Raw genomic sequence first — 14,062 nt, 5'->3', positions numbered from 1 at the left:
GTCTGTCCGTCCGATCACCTCTCTGTCCGATCACCTGTCTGTCCGATCACCTGTCTGTTCGATCACCTGTCTGTCCAATCACCTGTCTGTCCGATCACCTGTCCGTCTGTCCGTCCGATCACCTGTCCGTCCGATCACCTGTCTGTCCAATCACCTGTCTGTCCGATCACCTGTCTGTCCGATCACCTGTCTGTCCGATCACCTGTCTGTCCGATCACCTGTCCTGGAGAATTAATCAACATTGTGTAACAAAAACAACAACAGAGGATTATTTGGTCGTTTAATTGAAGATATTTGGGGCTTGGAAGAATAGCTAAAAGAATTTGGTGATTCATTTCCATGTCCACCACACGATGGCGATGTGACTCAGAGTGTGTGTGTGTATGAGTGTGTGTGTGTGTGTGTGTGTGTGTGTGTGTGTGTGTGTGTGTGAGTGTGTGTGTGTTTTAGACCGCTACATGAGCTTCATATCCAGACCGGCGGAGCTCCAGCTCACAGCTCCATCAACTCAGGAGTTTTCTCTCCATCTCCTCTCCATCTTCTCTCCATCTCCTCAGGTTTATTTCCGCTCGGAGGAACACACCGCGCGGCGCTTTTCACAGCTCGGTTTCTTTGTACCGAGACCCGTGATGGTGAATAACTGAGTGTGTGTTCGGGAAGCGGCTGAGGAGGAAAGTTGCCTGGGATCTCTGGGAAAAATCCGATCTCCTCTGCTGTCTGGAGTCTGATTCCTCTGAGGATATCTCATTACACACGGATGCGTTTCAGACCAACTGAAGATTTCCGCGAGACACACAGGAATAACTCTCTCTCTCTCTCTCTCTCTCTCTCTCTCTCTCTCTCTCTCTGAGATGTTGGATAAGTTGGTAAACTGGACGCACGCGCTGGGATTCATTTACATTTGCATATGATCAACCGGATCTGGTGACGTCACAGCGACATAACAAACACATCAAGAAACAATAAAAGTGTACCTGCATACTGAACTGCACTGAACCACGTGACCGCTCCTGCTTCCTGATGATGATGATGATGATGAAGTAATTACTGTCAATGATCAGTTCATCATAGTTATAAAATTGTGATGGAGAATATTACACTGACTGACTGTAAGGAAGTCCCGCTCTTTTGGATTTAACACACACACACACACACACACACTCACACACACACACACACTCACACACACTCACACACACGTTTACAGTGAAGGATACGCAGACAGAAGCACAAGATGATGAGACTAACGTGTGTTTTACTGCTTCTGCATTTCCACTACGGAGCTGCTCAAGGTAAGACATGCTGGTCTGTGTGTGTGTGTGAGTGTGTGTGTGTGTGTGTGTGTGTGTAATCAATCTAACTTTTCGACACATTTCAGATGGACAGTGCAGTAAAATGATCAGGATCATCAGTGCTGAGATTCTCACAGATATTAGATTCTCATTAAGTTTCTTTAGCAGCAGTTTTTATCGTAATGTGACATTTTACTGTGGATCTGTTGACCTATGTCCTGAAGAAAATCTCTATATACATATTATTTATTTTATTTACACTGATTGTTTGTTAATGCTGCATTCCTACAGCACCCCCTGGTGGCCACAATAGAAATGCTAGCATCACTTAAAGCTTTGAACATCCCTTAATATTAAATAAACATTCCATCATGTGTATAAGTGACTGGATTTTTACTGAGTGGACATGACGTGAATAGTTTGCTATAAATCACGACTCGATATTTTGCACGAAATCGTGGCTGCAGGTCTGCGTTTTTCCCGAGGCTGTGTAGCGGAGAGACGTGTAAAGACTGGAATTCTCCTGGAATTGTCTTTAGATAGATCAAGTATGAAGCTGTAGCTGTTCAGATGTTTGTTGGTGATTGGGTGTTGGATTATTTTCAGCATGATGAAGTGACACAAGTCTGATCTTCTGCAGTAATGTGACACACGTCTGATTCCCACTGATCAGATCAGACCTCAGACACCTTCACAGCGGGAAACTTGGTGATTTTCTCGATATTCTAAGAAGCGATTGAAGCAATGGAGAAATGGAGTGAAAGAGTTGCTCAGGAAGTCAGTGTGCTCATGTGGTGTGTTTTCACATTAAAGACAGATGTTTATAGATACACTACATTGGTACAAATCTACAGCCTGTATCTCAGACACACGGACAGATGAGAGGAATGAAAAGAGAGACTGGTCAGGGACTGGCCAGGGGATGGACGGTTATATCTGCTATAACATAAGAACAGGAAGTAACTCGTTTTTCCAGCATTCTACATCATTAAACACAACATTTAACAAATAATACACTACAATAAACACATAATACACTACAATAAACAGATAATACACTACAATAAACACATAATACACTACAATAAACAGATAATACACTACAATAAACACATAATACACTACAATAAACACATAATACACTACAATAAACACATAATACACTACAATAAACAGATAATACACTACAATAAACAGATAATACACTACAATAAACAGATAATACACTACAATAAACACATAATACACTACAATAAACAGATAATACACTACAATAAACAGATAATACACTACAATAAACAGATAATACACTACAATAAACAGATAATACACTACAATAAACACATAATACACTACAATAAACAGATAATACACTACAATAAACAGATAATACACTACAATAAACAGATAATACACTACAATAAACAGATAATACACTACAATAAACAGATAATACACTACAATAAACAGATAATACACTACAATAAACACATAATACACTACAATAAACACATAATACACTACAATAAACAGGGCTATGGTACCTTAGTGGTGAAGGTGTTGGATTACTGATCAGATGGTTGTGAGTTCTAATCCCAGGTCCACCAAGCTACCACTGCTGGGCCCCTGAGCAAGGCCCTTAACCCTCAATGGCTCAGTTGTATAAAAATGGGAAAAAATGCAAGTCACTCTGGATAAGGGCATCTGCTAAATGTAAACAATATGACATCTCATTCATATTTAATAAATATAAAAATAAAAAAATAAAAGATGCTAACCCTAACTCTGCTTCATCACACCTCCATTCAGTTCAGATGGTTTACAAACGTTCCTCAACTACTGCAATTATTATAAATCATTCCTTTCCAAGGTTTTTTCAATTCTTTTCAGACCTGTTGAACATTGTGTGTGTGTGTGTGTGTGTGTGTGTTTGAGTGTGTGTGTGTGTGTGTGTTACCATCCGTGTGTGTGTGTGTTACCATCCATGTGTGTGTGTGTGTGTGTGTTTGAGTGTGTGTGTGTTTGTGTGTGTGTGTTACCATCCGTGTGTGTGTGTGTGCGTGTGTTACCATCCGTGTGTGTGTGTGTTACCATCCATGTGTGTGTGTGTGTGTGTGTTTGTGTGTGTGTGTGTGTGTGTTTGAGTGTGTGTGTGTTTGTGTGTGTGTGTTACCATCCGTGTGTGTGTGTGTGCGTGTGTTACCATCCGTGTGTGTGTGTGTTACCATCCATGTGTGTGTGTGTGTGTGTTTGTGTGTGTGTGTTACCATCCGTGTGTGTGTGTGTGCGTGTGTTACCATCCGTGTGTGTGTGTTACCATCCATGTGTGTGTGTGTGTGTGTTTGTGTGTGTGTGTGTGTGTGTGTGTGTTTGAGTGTGTGTGTGTTTGTGTGTGTGTGTTACCATCCGTGTGTGTGTGTGTGCATGTGTGTTACCATCCGTGTGTGTGTGTGTTACCATCCATGTGTGTGTGTGTGTGTGTGTGTGTTTGTGTGTGTGTGTTACCATCCGTGTGTGTGTGTGCGTGTGTGTTACCATCCGTGTGTGTGTGTGTTACCATCCATGTGTGTGTGTGTGTGTGTTTGTGTGTGTGTGTGTGTTACCATCCGTGTGTGTGCGTGTGTGTGTGTTACCATCCGTGTGTGTGTGTTACCATCCATGTGTGTGTGTGTGTGTGTTACCATCCATGTGTGTGTGTGTGTGTGTTTGTGTGTGTGTGTGTGTGTGTGAGATGTTAATTCATGCTGCGCTCAGCTTCAACCCTTCATCTGTTCCTTAAACACTCTGATTGGCTGGTTACATCCCACACGCTAAGCAAAAAGAGCTCTTGTTTAAAATAGCACGAGTGATTACAGCTGCCAAGACACACACATACACACACACACACACACACACAAACACACACACACACATACACACACACACACACACATACACACACACACACACACAAACACACACACACAGAGTGAGGCAGTTAGCCAGGTCGCAGGTTTTAAACACTCACTATGTGTCCTTTTTGAGTCACGGCTAAGAGTAACACACTGTCATAGAAATCACACACACACACACACACACACACATTCTCTCTCTCTTTCTCTTTAGTGTGAGAAATCTTTCTGTCTCTCATTTCATTCTCAGTGCTCTTTTTTCTGACATTTTCACCATTTGTCTTTTTTCAATCATCTGTTCTGTTCATCTCTCCTAACGTCTCCTCACCATGGTTATCTTTTCACCCTGCTCTCTCTCTCCATCTCTCTCTCTCTCTCTCTCTCTGTCTCTCTCTCTATCTCTCTCTGTCTGTGTCTGCCCCCCCCCATTCTTGGTCCCCCTCTCTCTGCCCCCCACCCCCACCAAAAGGGGAAAGGTTGTGTATATTTGAATGTTCTGGGTGTTTTGGATCTATCACTAATCTTTGTCATCATCATCATCGTCAGTAATGATGGGTTTGTACTCATCACCTGGAGTTATATCTCCTGCTGATCTTCTAGGAGATAAGATGCAGTGATATCTCCAGACAGGTGTGCAGTATGTAATGTACTGAGATGATGGGTTTGGTCTGAACTCCTGGAGATTGTCTGGGATTAAATGCTCTGAATGATGGCAGTAATGATCAGTGTGTCACTCTACACTGAGGGAGTGAAGGATCTGGGTGTAATTATAAACAGGAAGTGTGTGGTGAAGGGTGTGTTCTGGGGTCTGTGACGTCTGCTGAGGAGAAGAAATAATGTGTAGGGCTGCAGATAGCTCTCTCTACATTATGAGGTGTCTCTCTTTACATTACAAGGAGTCAGTTGCTCTCCATTATGAGGTGTCTCTCTCTCTCTTGCTACATTACGAGGTGTCTCTCTCTCTCCATTATGAGGTGTCTCTCCCTCTCTCTCTCTCTTTCTACATTATGAGGTGTCTCTCTCTCCATTATGAGGTGTCTCTCCCTCTCTCTCTCTTTCTACATTATGAGGTGTCTCTCTCTCCATTATGAGGTGTCTCTCCCTCTCTCTCTCTCTCTTTCTACACTATGAGGTGTCTCTCTCTCCATTATGAGGGCTCTCTCTCTCTCTCTCCCTCTCTCTCTCTCTCTTTCTATATTATGAGGTGTCTCTCTCTCCATTATGAGGTGTCTCTCCCTCTCTCTCTCTCTATTTCTACATTATGAGGTGTCTCTCTCTCCATTATGAGGGCTCTCTCTCTCTCTCTCTCTCTCTCTATGAGATGTCATTCTCTCCATAACGAGGTGTTTCATGCTCTATGTAATTAGACCTCTTCTCAGTTCATAAATGTTGGTTGTTCTTTGGACATGACTTGGTCTCCACATCAGGTGTCAGTTGCACTTTGTTTGTTGGTTTTTGTCAGTAGATGTTTGTTGGTCAGTAGATGTTTGTTGGTCAGTAGATGTTTGTTGGTCAGTAGATGTTTGTTGGTCTCTCTCCTCGTCATTCTGTTTGTTCTTGTCTTTATTTAGTTAGATTTTTTCATTCTTTCTTTCGGTTTGTTCTATTGTCGCACTAAATTAGACCATTTTGTCTATTTTACCAATAAGAGCGATTTATGTCTCTGTCCCTTTTTATCTCTGTCTCTTTATTGTGTGTGTGTGTGTGTGAGCATGTATGTGTGTGTGTGTGTGTGAGCATGTATGTGTGTGTGTGTGTGTGAGCATGTATGTGTGTGTGTGTGTGTGTGTGTGTGTGTGTGTGTGTGAGCATGTGTGTGTGTGTGTGTGTGTGTGTGAGCATGTGTGTGTGTGTTAGCTGAAAGGCTGCAGAGTGATATAGAGAAACAGTAGTAATGAGCCGAGACTAGTGTGTCTCCTTAGCATTTCTGGCTAATCACACACATCGTTAAGAGCATTGTGGGTGAAGATAACTGTGTGTGTGTGTGCGCGTGTGGTGTGTGTGTGTGTGCACGTGTGGTGTGTGTGTGTGTGCGCGTGTGGTGTGTGTGTGTGTGTGTGCACGTGTGGTGTGTGTGTGTGTGTGTGTGTGTGTGTGTGCGTGTGTGTGCGTGCATGCGTGCGTGTGTGTGTGTGTGTAATAGGTTTATAAAATGTGTGTGTGTGTGTATGTGCGCATGTGGTGTGTGTGTGTGCGTGTGTGTGTGTGTGTGTGTAATAGGTTTATAAAATGTGTGTGTGTGTGTGCGCGTGTGGTGTGTGTGTGCGCGTATGGTGTGTGTGTGTGTGTGTGTGCACGTGTGGTGTGTGTGTGTGCGCGTGCATGCGTGTGTGTGTGTGCGTGTGTGTGTGTGTGCGTGTGTGCGTGTGTGTGCATGCATGCGTGCGTGTGTGTGTGCGTGTGTGTGTGTGCGTGTGTGTGTGTAATAGGTTTATAAAATGTGTGTGTGTGTGTGTGCGCATGTGGTGTGTGTGTGTGCGTGTGTGTGTGTGTGTGTGTGTAATAGGTTTATAAAATGTGCTTATGTCTTTGATGGCAGGTGGGAGCATTTGAAGTGGCAAATCATGGCTGTGTGTGTGTGTGTGTGTAGGAGTGTGTGTGTAGTTGAATTCAGCATGGTGGAGAATTCCTTGTAGGGAATGGCATTCAGTCTATGATAGTGCCATGACACACACACACACACACACACACACGTCCCATAATAATATATATATTTCATTTCAGTCTGATTTACTCTCATCACTGTTGTGAAGTTTAACTCTGATATCTACAAAATATATCTCTAACTATGAAATGTGTGTGTGTGTGTGTGTGTGTGTGTGTGCGTGTGTGTGTGGTTTATAATGTTGTAGAGGTTCTTCAGTGGGAGTCTCACGGTCACGCTCTGAACTCTGAATCAGCCTGAAACAGAGAAATGTGGCAAAAAATCTCCTCCTTCTTTTCCTCCTTTCTCCTTCACACGTTCCCTCTCTCTTCTCTTTTCCCATTCATCCATCCATTGTGCCGCATTTTTCTCTCCTACAAGCTTTCTTCCACCATCACCCAATTTGAGTCGAGAATATCAGCAAAAATTTTACAAAAAATTTAGCTTGTGATCTACAGGAGGGTTTGTTGATAACACACAAATTTGATGGCAGAGTTGCTCAACAGGAGTCCAGGAGGCATCTCAGACAGGTTCCCTGAACCACCTCAACTGTTTCCTTTTGATAGAGCAGCGACTTCCTGAATGTCCGAGCTCTTCACCTGCTTTTTAAGACTCAGACACCCAAGAGCAAGCTCAGATCTGCAACTTCATTCTGTTGGTCACTTGTGACCATAGGTGATGATGGAGACATTGATAGCTTCACCTTTTTTGCTCTCCGTTCACCCCAGCAGACAGGTACAATACCCACATACCCCCTGACACTGCACTGACCAGTACATCATGCCTCAGTTCCATTATTACCCTCACTCGTTACTTAAACGTTGGAACACAATTTCTGGCCCTCCTTCCTAAAAACAGGGACCACTTCTCCAGTGTCCACTGTCTGTGACCTCCACACAATGTTGGAAAGGTGTGTCAGCCACGACAACATCAAGAGCCTTCAGGATCTCAAGGTGAAGCTCATCCACCCATGGAGCACTGCTATTAAACAGATGTTTAACTACCACAGTGACCACAGTGACCTAGTGATAGACAAGTCCTCCAACTTTACTTCTTTAATGAAATGCATGTCTTCTGGACTCAGGTGGTCTGTAAAGTACTTCTTTCCCCATGCCACTATGTCCCCAGTTCTCCATCCCTGCTGTAAACAGTATGAGTAAATCCCTGCGTCTCTTCCTGAGTCACCTGCCGTTTTATCAGAATGTCTTTGAGGCTGAACGAAAATCACTTTCTCCTTGAGTGGGATTGTTGCTGTCACACACTGAGAACAGTGAATAAGCGAATACCAGAAAAATGTCTCTATAAATAACTCTGAATAACTCCTGCCACTTCCAGGTTTTTGCTTCCACAACTGCCGTTGCTGTACTCCACTTGGCCCGCTGGTGTCTGTCCACTGCTTCTGGAGTCTGAAAAAAAGCTCAAAAGGCTTCCTTATGCCTTTAGCTCCAGGTTTCACCAGTGGGTTTACGGATTATTCCAACAACTATGGGGTCTCCTGTGAGGGCAATTTCCAGTGCCTTATCCAAGGATTCCAAGAAGGCTGTATACTCTGAAGGAATTTTTAGTCAAACACAGTTGGAGTCTCCTGACACAAAGCCAAAGAGAAGACACCCTCTGGTTCACCAGGGGAAACTTTGCTGTGTTACTTTACAGCCACTTCTGCTCTGCTCACCCAGGGCAACACCAGAGTAGAATAGAGTCCAGCCTTTCTCCAGAGTCCAGCCCCTCTCCAGGAGCTTGGTTCCACTATATCTATATCTAAATGGTATCTATCCACCTCCCCTCTAGCTCCGGCTCCTTCAATGAGAAAGTTTACGTTATTTTCAGTAGCCAGGGATTGGTTTGCCAAGGACACTGCTGTCCACTGCCACCATCCACACCACACCAGACACTTACTACTCCTCCTGCAGGTGGTGGGTCCACAAGTAGCTTATTTGGGCTATGCCCAGCTAGGCCTCATGGGTAAGCTCTCAACCACCTGGTGCTCACAGATGAACCTCCTTTCTTCTGGGTGAGGTATCAGGGTTCTGTTTTTGCTTTCATAAGGATCTATGACTTGCTGTTAGTCTGGACACTCACCCAGGACTAGTTTGCTTTGGGAATTCTAAGAATAGTGAGGCACACAAACCCTCCACCACAGTTATGTGGTGATTCATGGAGGGAATGACCTGAGGTTAAGAAACAAATTTGCAGTTTTACCTTTTACCTTCAAATGTTATTACATTATTATTAACATTACAATAATACATTGTTATTATTGGTCCCAGTGGCTTTTAGTCTTTCTCCTTTGTTAAGTGGTGAGGAAAGAAAGTGCTTGGCCCCCTCAATTGCTGCCTGCATCTATGTTCTATACTTGTGTTCTCTTTTCATTTTTATTTATTTTATTTTCTGTGTCCTATATTTTTCTTTTCCTTCTAAATATCCTTGGATTATTTTTTTTGTTTGATTATGTAATTTATTTTGTCATACTGGGTTTCTTTAGTTACTTCTTTAGTAACTTTATGAACACACACACACTACACAAAGAGCTGGAGAAGCTTCAGAGAGGCTTTGTAAAGACAAAGAGACAGAGTTAAGAGAGCGAGACACACACACACACACACACACAAACACACACACAAACACACACACACACACGAACACACACAGTGACTGAAACGACCCTAAACTGTTAACATATTCATTGAGCTGCTAAATTCTAAATAAATGAGATGTTTTTGAATCTCCTCATTATGAAAGATGTTTCTTTTTTGGATCTTTTTCCTTTCTACCGCCTTTAGAGGGAGACCAAAAAAATGTGATGATTATATGCTCTTTTTTCATGCAGCGTCTGTTTATAGACCTCACTTTGTGTTACTTGTTTACATCTAGTCTGGATGAGCAGGAGTACAGAAGTGTGTTACTCAAAAGCAGCTTTGAAGCATCTCATTGTCTTGGCTGTTGTGTATATTGATGTTTCTTCATCCATCTCAGTGTGACAGTGTTCCTGTGTTAATTACACCGCAGTGATGTCAGCAGGCCATGATTGATCGACTTCCCGCTTGTTAAGTGATTAATTAGCATACTGATGAGCTCACAGCTCTAAAGACGTTTAGGAGACTAATGACCTTGTTCTTCTTTCTGAATGGGGCATGTTTTAGCTCCAACATGTTCACTAAGGCAACGTCCTCACTTAGAGAGCTTAGAGATAAGGCTGGAGAGCAAAGTATCATCTTCACACAGACTCTGATCCATAACGTAATTTCCATCAGATCGCTTATCCCTAACCACACTTCTCCACTTTCATCAGATTCCTCATCCCTAAACATGCCTCTTCTCCATTTTCATCAATTCCCAGGATCAATAAAGATGTTTTTTCTCCATTTCCTTGGTTCTTTGATCAGTAAACATGTTTATTCTCTATTTCCATGTTGTTGAACGGGGTCAGTTGTGGAGTCAGACCGTTTCTCCCTGTAGTGAATCATGGGTCATGGTAGATATTGCCTACAGAACTAATAAAGCTGAACCAAGACTTTACAGACACAAAAGAAAGAATAAAGTTGGTTTCTTTATTTAAGAGTTTATTCTGCTCTTTAAGAGTACACATGTGGAATATATAGTGTGCAATTCCTCATGATTCATGATGGCTTGATGTTACTATGACAACAAAATATCCTTATTGTCCACATCAGTGTGAGTCATTTTAATGAGTAACAAACCCTTTAGTGTCTGTTAGACCTTTAGCTCTCTCAGTGACCGCCTTATTAATCTGTACTGAACTGTGGGGTAAAAGTGGGGAATTTACCCTGAGGCTTAGTGCATCTCTGAGACTGATATGCAGCTGTTCCAGTGTAGAGAACAAACTGACCGAGGGTTTGAGAGGGTAGGTGCTACCTGTTCACTCAGGTGTATACCAAAGAATCTTCTCTTAGGTGAGCTTCTATCAGGAAAGAGGCCAACAATCAGATCCAGTCTACACCTCCCAGATTACACCTCCCAGTCTACACCTCCCAGATTACACCTCCCAGTCTACACCTCCCAGATTACACCTCCCAGTCTACACCTCCCAGATTACACCTCCCAGTCTACACCTCCCAGATTACACCTCCCAGTCTACACCTCCCAGATTACACCTCCCAGTCTACACCTCCCAGTCTACACCTCCCAGATTACACCTCCCAGTCTACACCTCCCAGATTACACCTCCCAGTCTACACCTCCCAGTTTACACCTCCCAGATTACATCTCCCAGTCTACACCTCCCAGATTACAGCTCTCAGTCTACACCTCCCAGATTACATCTCCCAGTCTACATCTCCCAGTCTACACCTCCCAGATTACAGCTCTCAGTCTACACCTCCCAGATTACATCTCCCAGTCTACATCTCCCAGTCTACACCTCCCAGATTACACCTCCCAGTCTACACCTCCCAGATTACAGCTCCTAGTCTACACCTCCCAGATTACATCTCCCAGTCTACACCTCCCAGATTACACCTCCCAGTCTACACCTCCCAGTCTACACCTCCCAGTCTACACCTCCCAGATTACACCTCCCAGTCTACACCTCCCAGATTACAGCTCCCAGTCTACACCTCCCAGATTACACCTCCCAGTCTCCACCTCCCAGATTACACCTCCCAGTCTACACCTCCCAGATTACAGCTCCCAGTCTACACCTCCCAGATTACACCTCCCAGATTACACCTCCCAGATTACATCTCCCAGTCTACACCTCCCAGTCTACACCTCCCAGATTACACCTCCCAGTCTACACCTCCCAGTCTACACCTCCCAGATTACATCTCCCAGTCTACACCTCCCAGATTACATCTCCCAGTCTACACCTCCCAGATTACACCTCCCAGATTACATCTCCCAGTCTACACCTCCCAGTCTACATCTCCCAGATTACATCTCCCAGTCTACACCTCCCAGATTACAGCTCCCAGTCTACACCTCCCAGTCTACACCTCCCAGATTACACCTCCCAGTCTACACCTCCCAGATTACAGCTCCCAGTCTACACCTCCCAGATTACACCTCCCAGTCTACACCTCCCAGATTACATCTCCCAGTCTACACCTCCCAGATTACATCTCCCAGTCTACACCTCCCAGATTACACCTCCCAGATTACATCTCCCAGTCTACACCTCCCAGTCTACACCTCCCAGATTACACCTCCCAGTCTACACCTCCCAGATTACAGCTCCCAGTCTACACCTCCCAGATTACAGCTCCCAGTCTACACCTCCCAGTCTACACCTCCCAGTCTACACCTCCCAGATTACACCTCCCAGATTACACCTCCCAGTCTACACCTCCCAGATTACAGCTCCCAGTCTACACCTCCCAGATTACAGCTCCCAGATTACACCTCCCAGTCTACACCTCCCAGTCTACACCTCCCAGATTACACCTCCCAGTCTACACCTCCCAGATTACATCTCCCAGTCTACACCTCCCAGATTACACCTCCCAGTCTACACCTCCCAGTCTACACCTCCCAGATTACAGCTCCCAGTCTACACCTCCCAGATTACAGCTCCCAGTCTACACCTCCCAGTCTACACCTCCCAGATTACACCTCCCAGTCTACACCTCCCAGATTACAGCTCCCAGTCTACACCTCCCAGTCTACACCTCCCAGATTACACCTCCCAGTCTACACCTCCCAGATTACAGCTCCCAGTCTACACCTCCCAGTCTACACCTCCCAGATTACAGCTCCCAGTCTACACCTCCCAGTCTACATCTCCCAGATTACATCTCCCAGTCTACACCTCCCAGATTACAGCTCCCAGTCTACACCTCCCAGTCTACACCTCCCAGATTACATCTCCCAGTCTACACCTCCCAGATTACATCTCCCAGTCTACACCTCCCAGATTACATCTCCCAGTCTACACCTCCCAGATTACACCTCCCAGTCTACACCTCCCAGATTACATCTCCCAGTCTACACCTCCCAGATTACATCTCCCAGTCTACACCTCCCAGTCTACACCTCCCAGATTACATCTCCCAGTCTACACCTCCCAGATTACATCTCCCAGTCTACACCTCCCAGTCTACACCTCCCAGATTACACCTCCCAGTCTACACCTCCCAGATTACAGCTCCCAGTCTACACCTCCCAGTCTACACCTCCCAGATTACACCTCCCAGTCTACACCTCCCAGATTACATCTCCCAGTCTACACCTCCCAGTCTACATCTCCCAGATTACATCTCCCAGTCTACACCTCCCAGATTACAGCTCCCAGTCTACACCTCCCAGTCTACACCTCCCAGATTACAGCTCCCAGTCTACACCTCCCAGATTACATCTCCCAGTCTACACCTCCCAGATTACATCTCCCAGTCTACACCTCCCAGATTACATCTCCCAGTCTACACCTCCCAGATTACATCTCCTAGTCTACACCTCCCAGATTACATCTCCCAGTCTACACCTCCCAGTCTACACCTCCCAGATTACACCTCCCAGTCTACACCTCCCAGATTACACCTCCCAGTCTACACCTCCCAGATTACACCTCCCAGATTACACCTCCCAGTCTACACCTCCCAGTTTACACCTCCCAGATTACATCTCCCAGTCTACACCTCCCAGATTACACCTCCCAGTCTACACCTCCCAGATTACATCTCCTAGTCTACACCTCCCAGATTACATCTCCCAGTCTACACCTCCCAGTCTACACCTCCCAGATTACACCTCCCAGTCTACACCTCCCAGATTACACCTCCCAGTCTACACCTCCCAGATTACACCTCCCAGATTACACCTCCCAGTCTACACCTCCCAGTTTACACCTCCCAGATTACATCTCCCAGTCTACACCTCCCAGATTACATCTCCCAGTCTACACTTCCCAGTCTACACCTCCCAGATTACACCTCCCAGTCTACACCTCCCAGTCTACACCTCCCAGATTACATCTCCCAGTCTACATCTCCCAGTCTACACCTCCCAGATTACATCTCCCAGTCTACACTTCCCAGTCTACACCTCCCAGATTACATCTCCCAGTCTACACCTCCCAGATTACACCTCCCAGTCTACACCTCCCAGATTACATCTCCTAGTCTACACCTCCCAGATTACATCTCCCAGTCTACACCTCCCAGTCTACACCTCCCAGATTACACCTCCCAGTCTACACCTCCCAGATTACACCTCCCAGTCTACACCTCCCAGATTACACCTCCCAGATTACACCTCCCAGTCTACACCTCCCAGTTTACACC

General features: G+C 45.0%; 1 protein-coding gene across 2 annotated transcripts in view; it reads left to right on the top strand.

Annotated features, from left to right (window-relative positions):
• Positions 1-449: 449 nt before the first annotated feature.
• The window catches only part of sdk2b (sidekick cell adhesion molecule 2b), a 264,508-nt gene continuing 250,895 nt past the window's right edge, over positions 450-14,062 (top strand). For both annotated transcript variants that reach the window (XM_058406243.1, XM_058406244.1), the window contains exon 1: positions 450-1,292. In XM_058406243.1, coding sequence (XP_058262226.1) covers positions 1,235-1,292 — 58 coding nt within the window. In that variant the 5' untranslated portion in view covers positions 450-1,234. The remainder of the gene's footprint in view (positions 1,293-14,062) is intronic.

Source organism: Hemibagrus wyckioides, linkage group LG13 (genome assembly GCF_019097595.1).
Source record: "Hemibagrus wyckioides isolate EC202008001 linkage group LG13, SWU_Hwy_1.0, whole genome shotgun sequence".
Classification (NCBI taxonomy): Eukaryota; Metazoa; Chordata; class Actinopteri; order Siluriformes; family Bagridae; genus Hemibagrus; species Hemibagrus wyckioides.
This window is presented reverse-complemented; position numbering and strand designations above follow the sequence as displayed.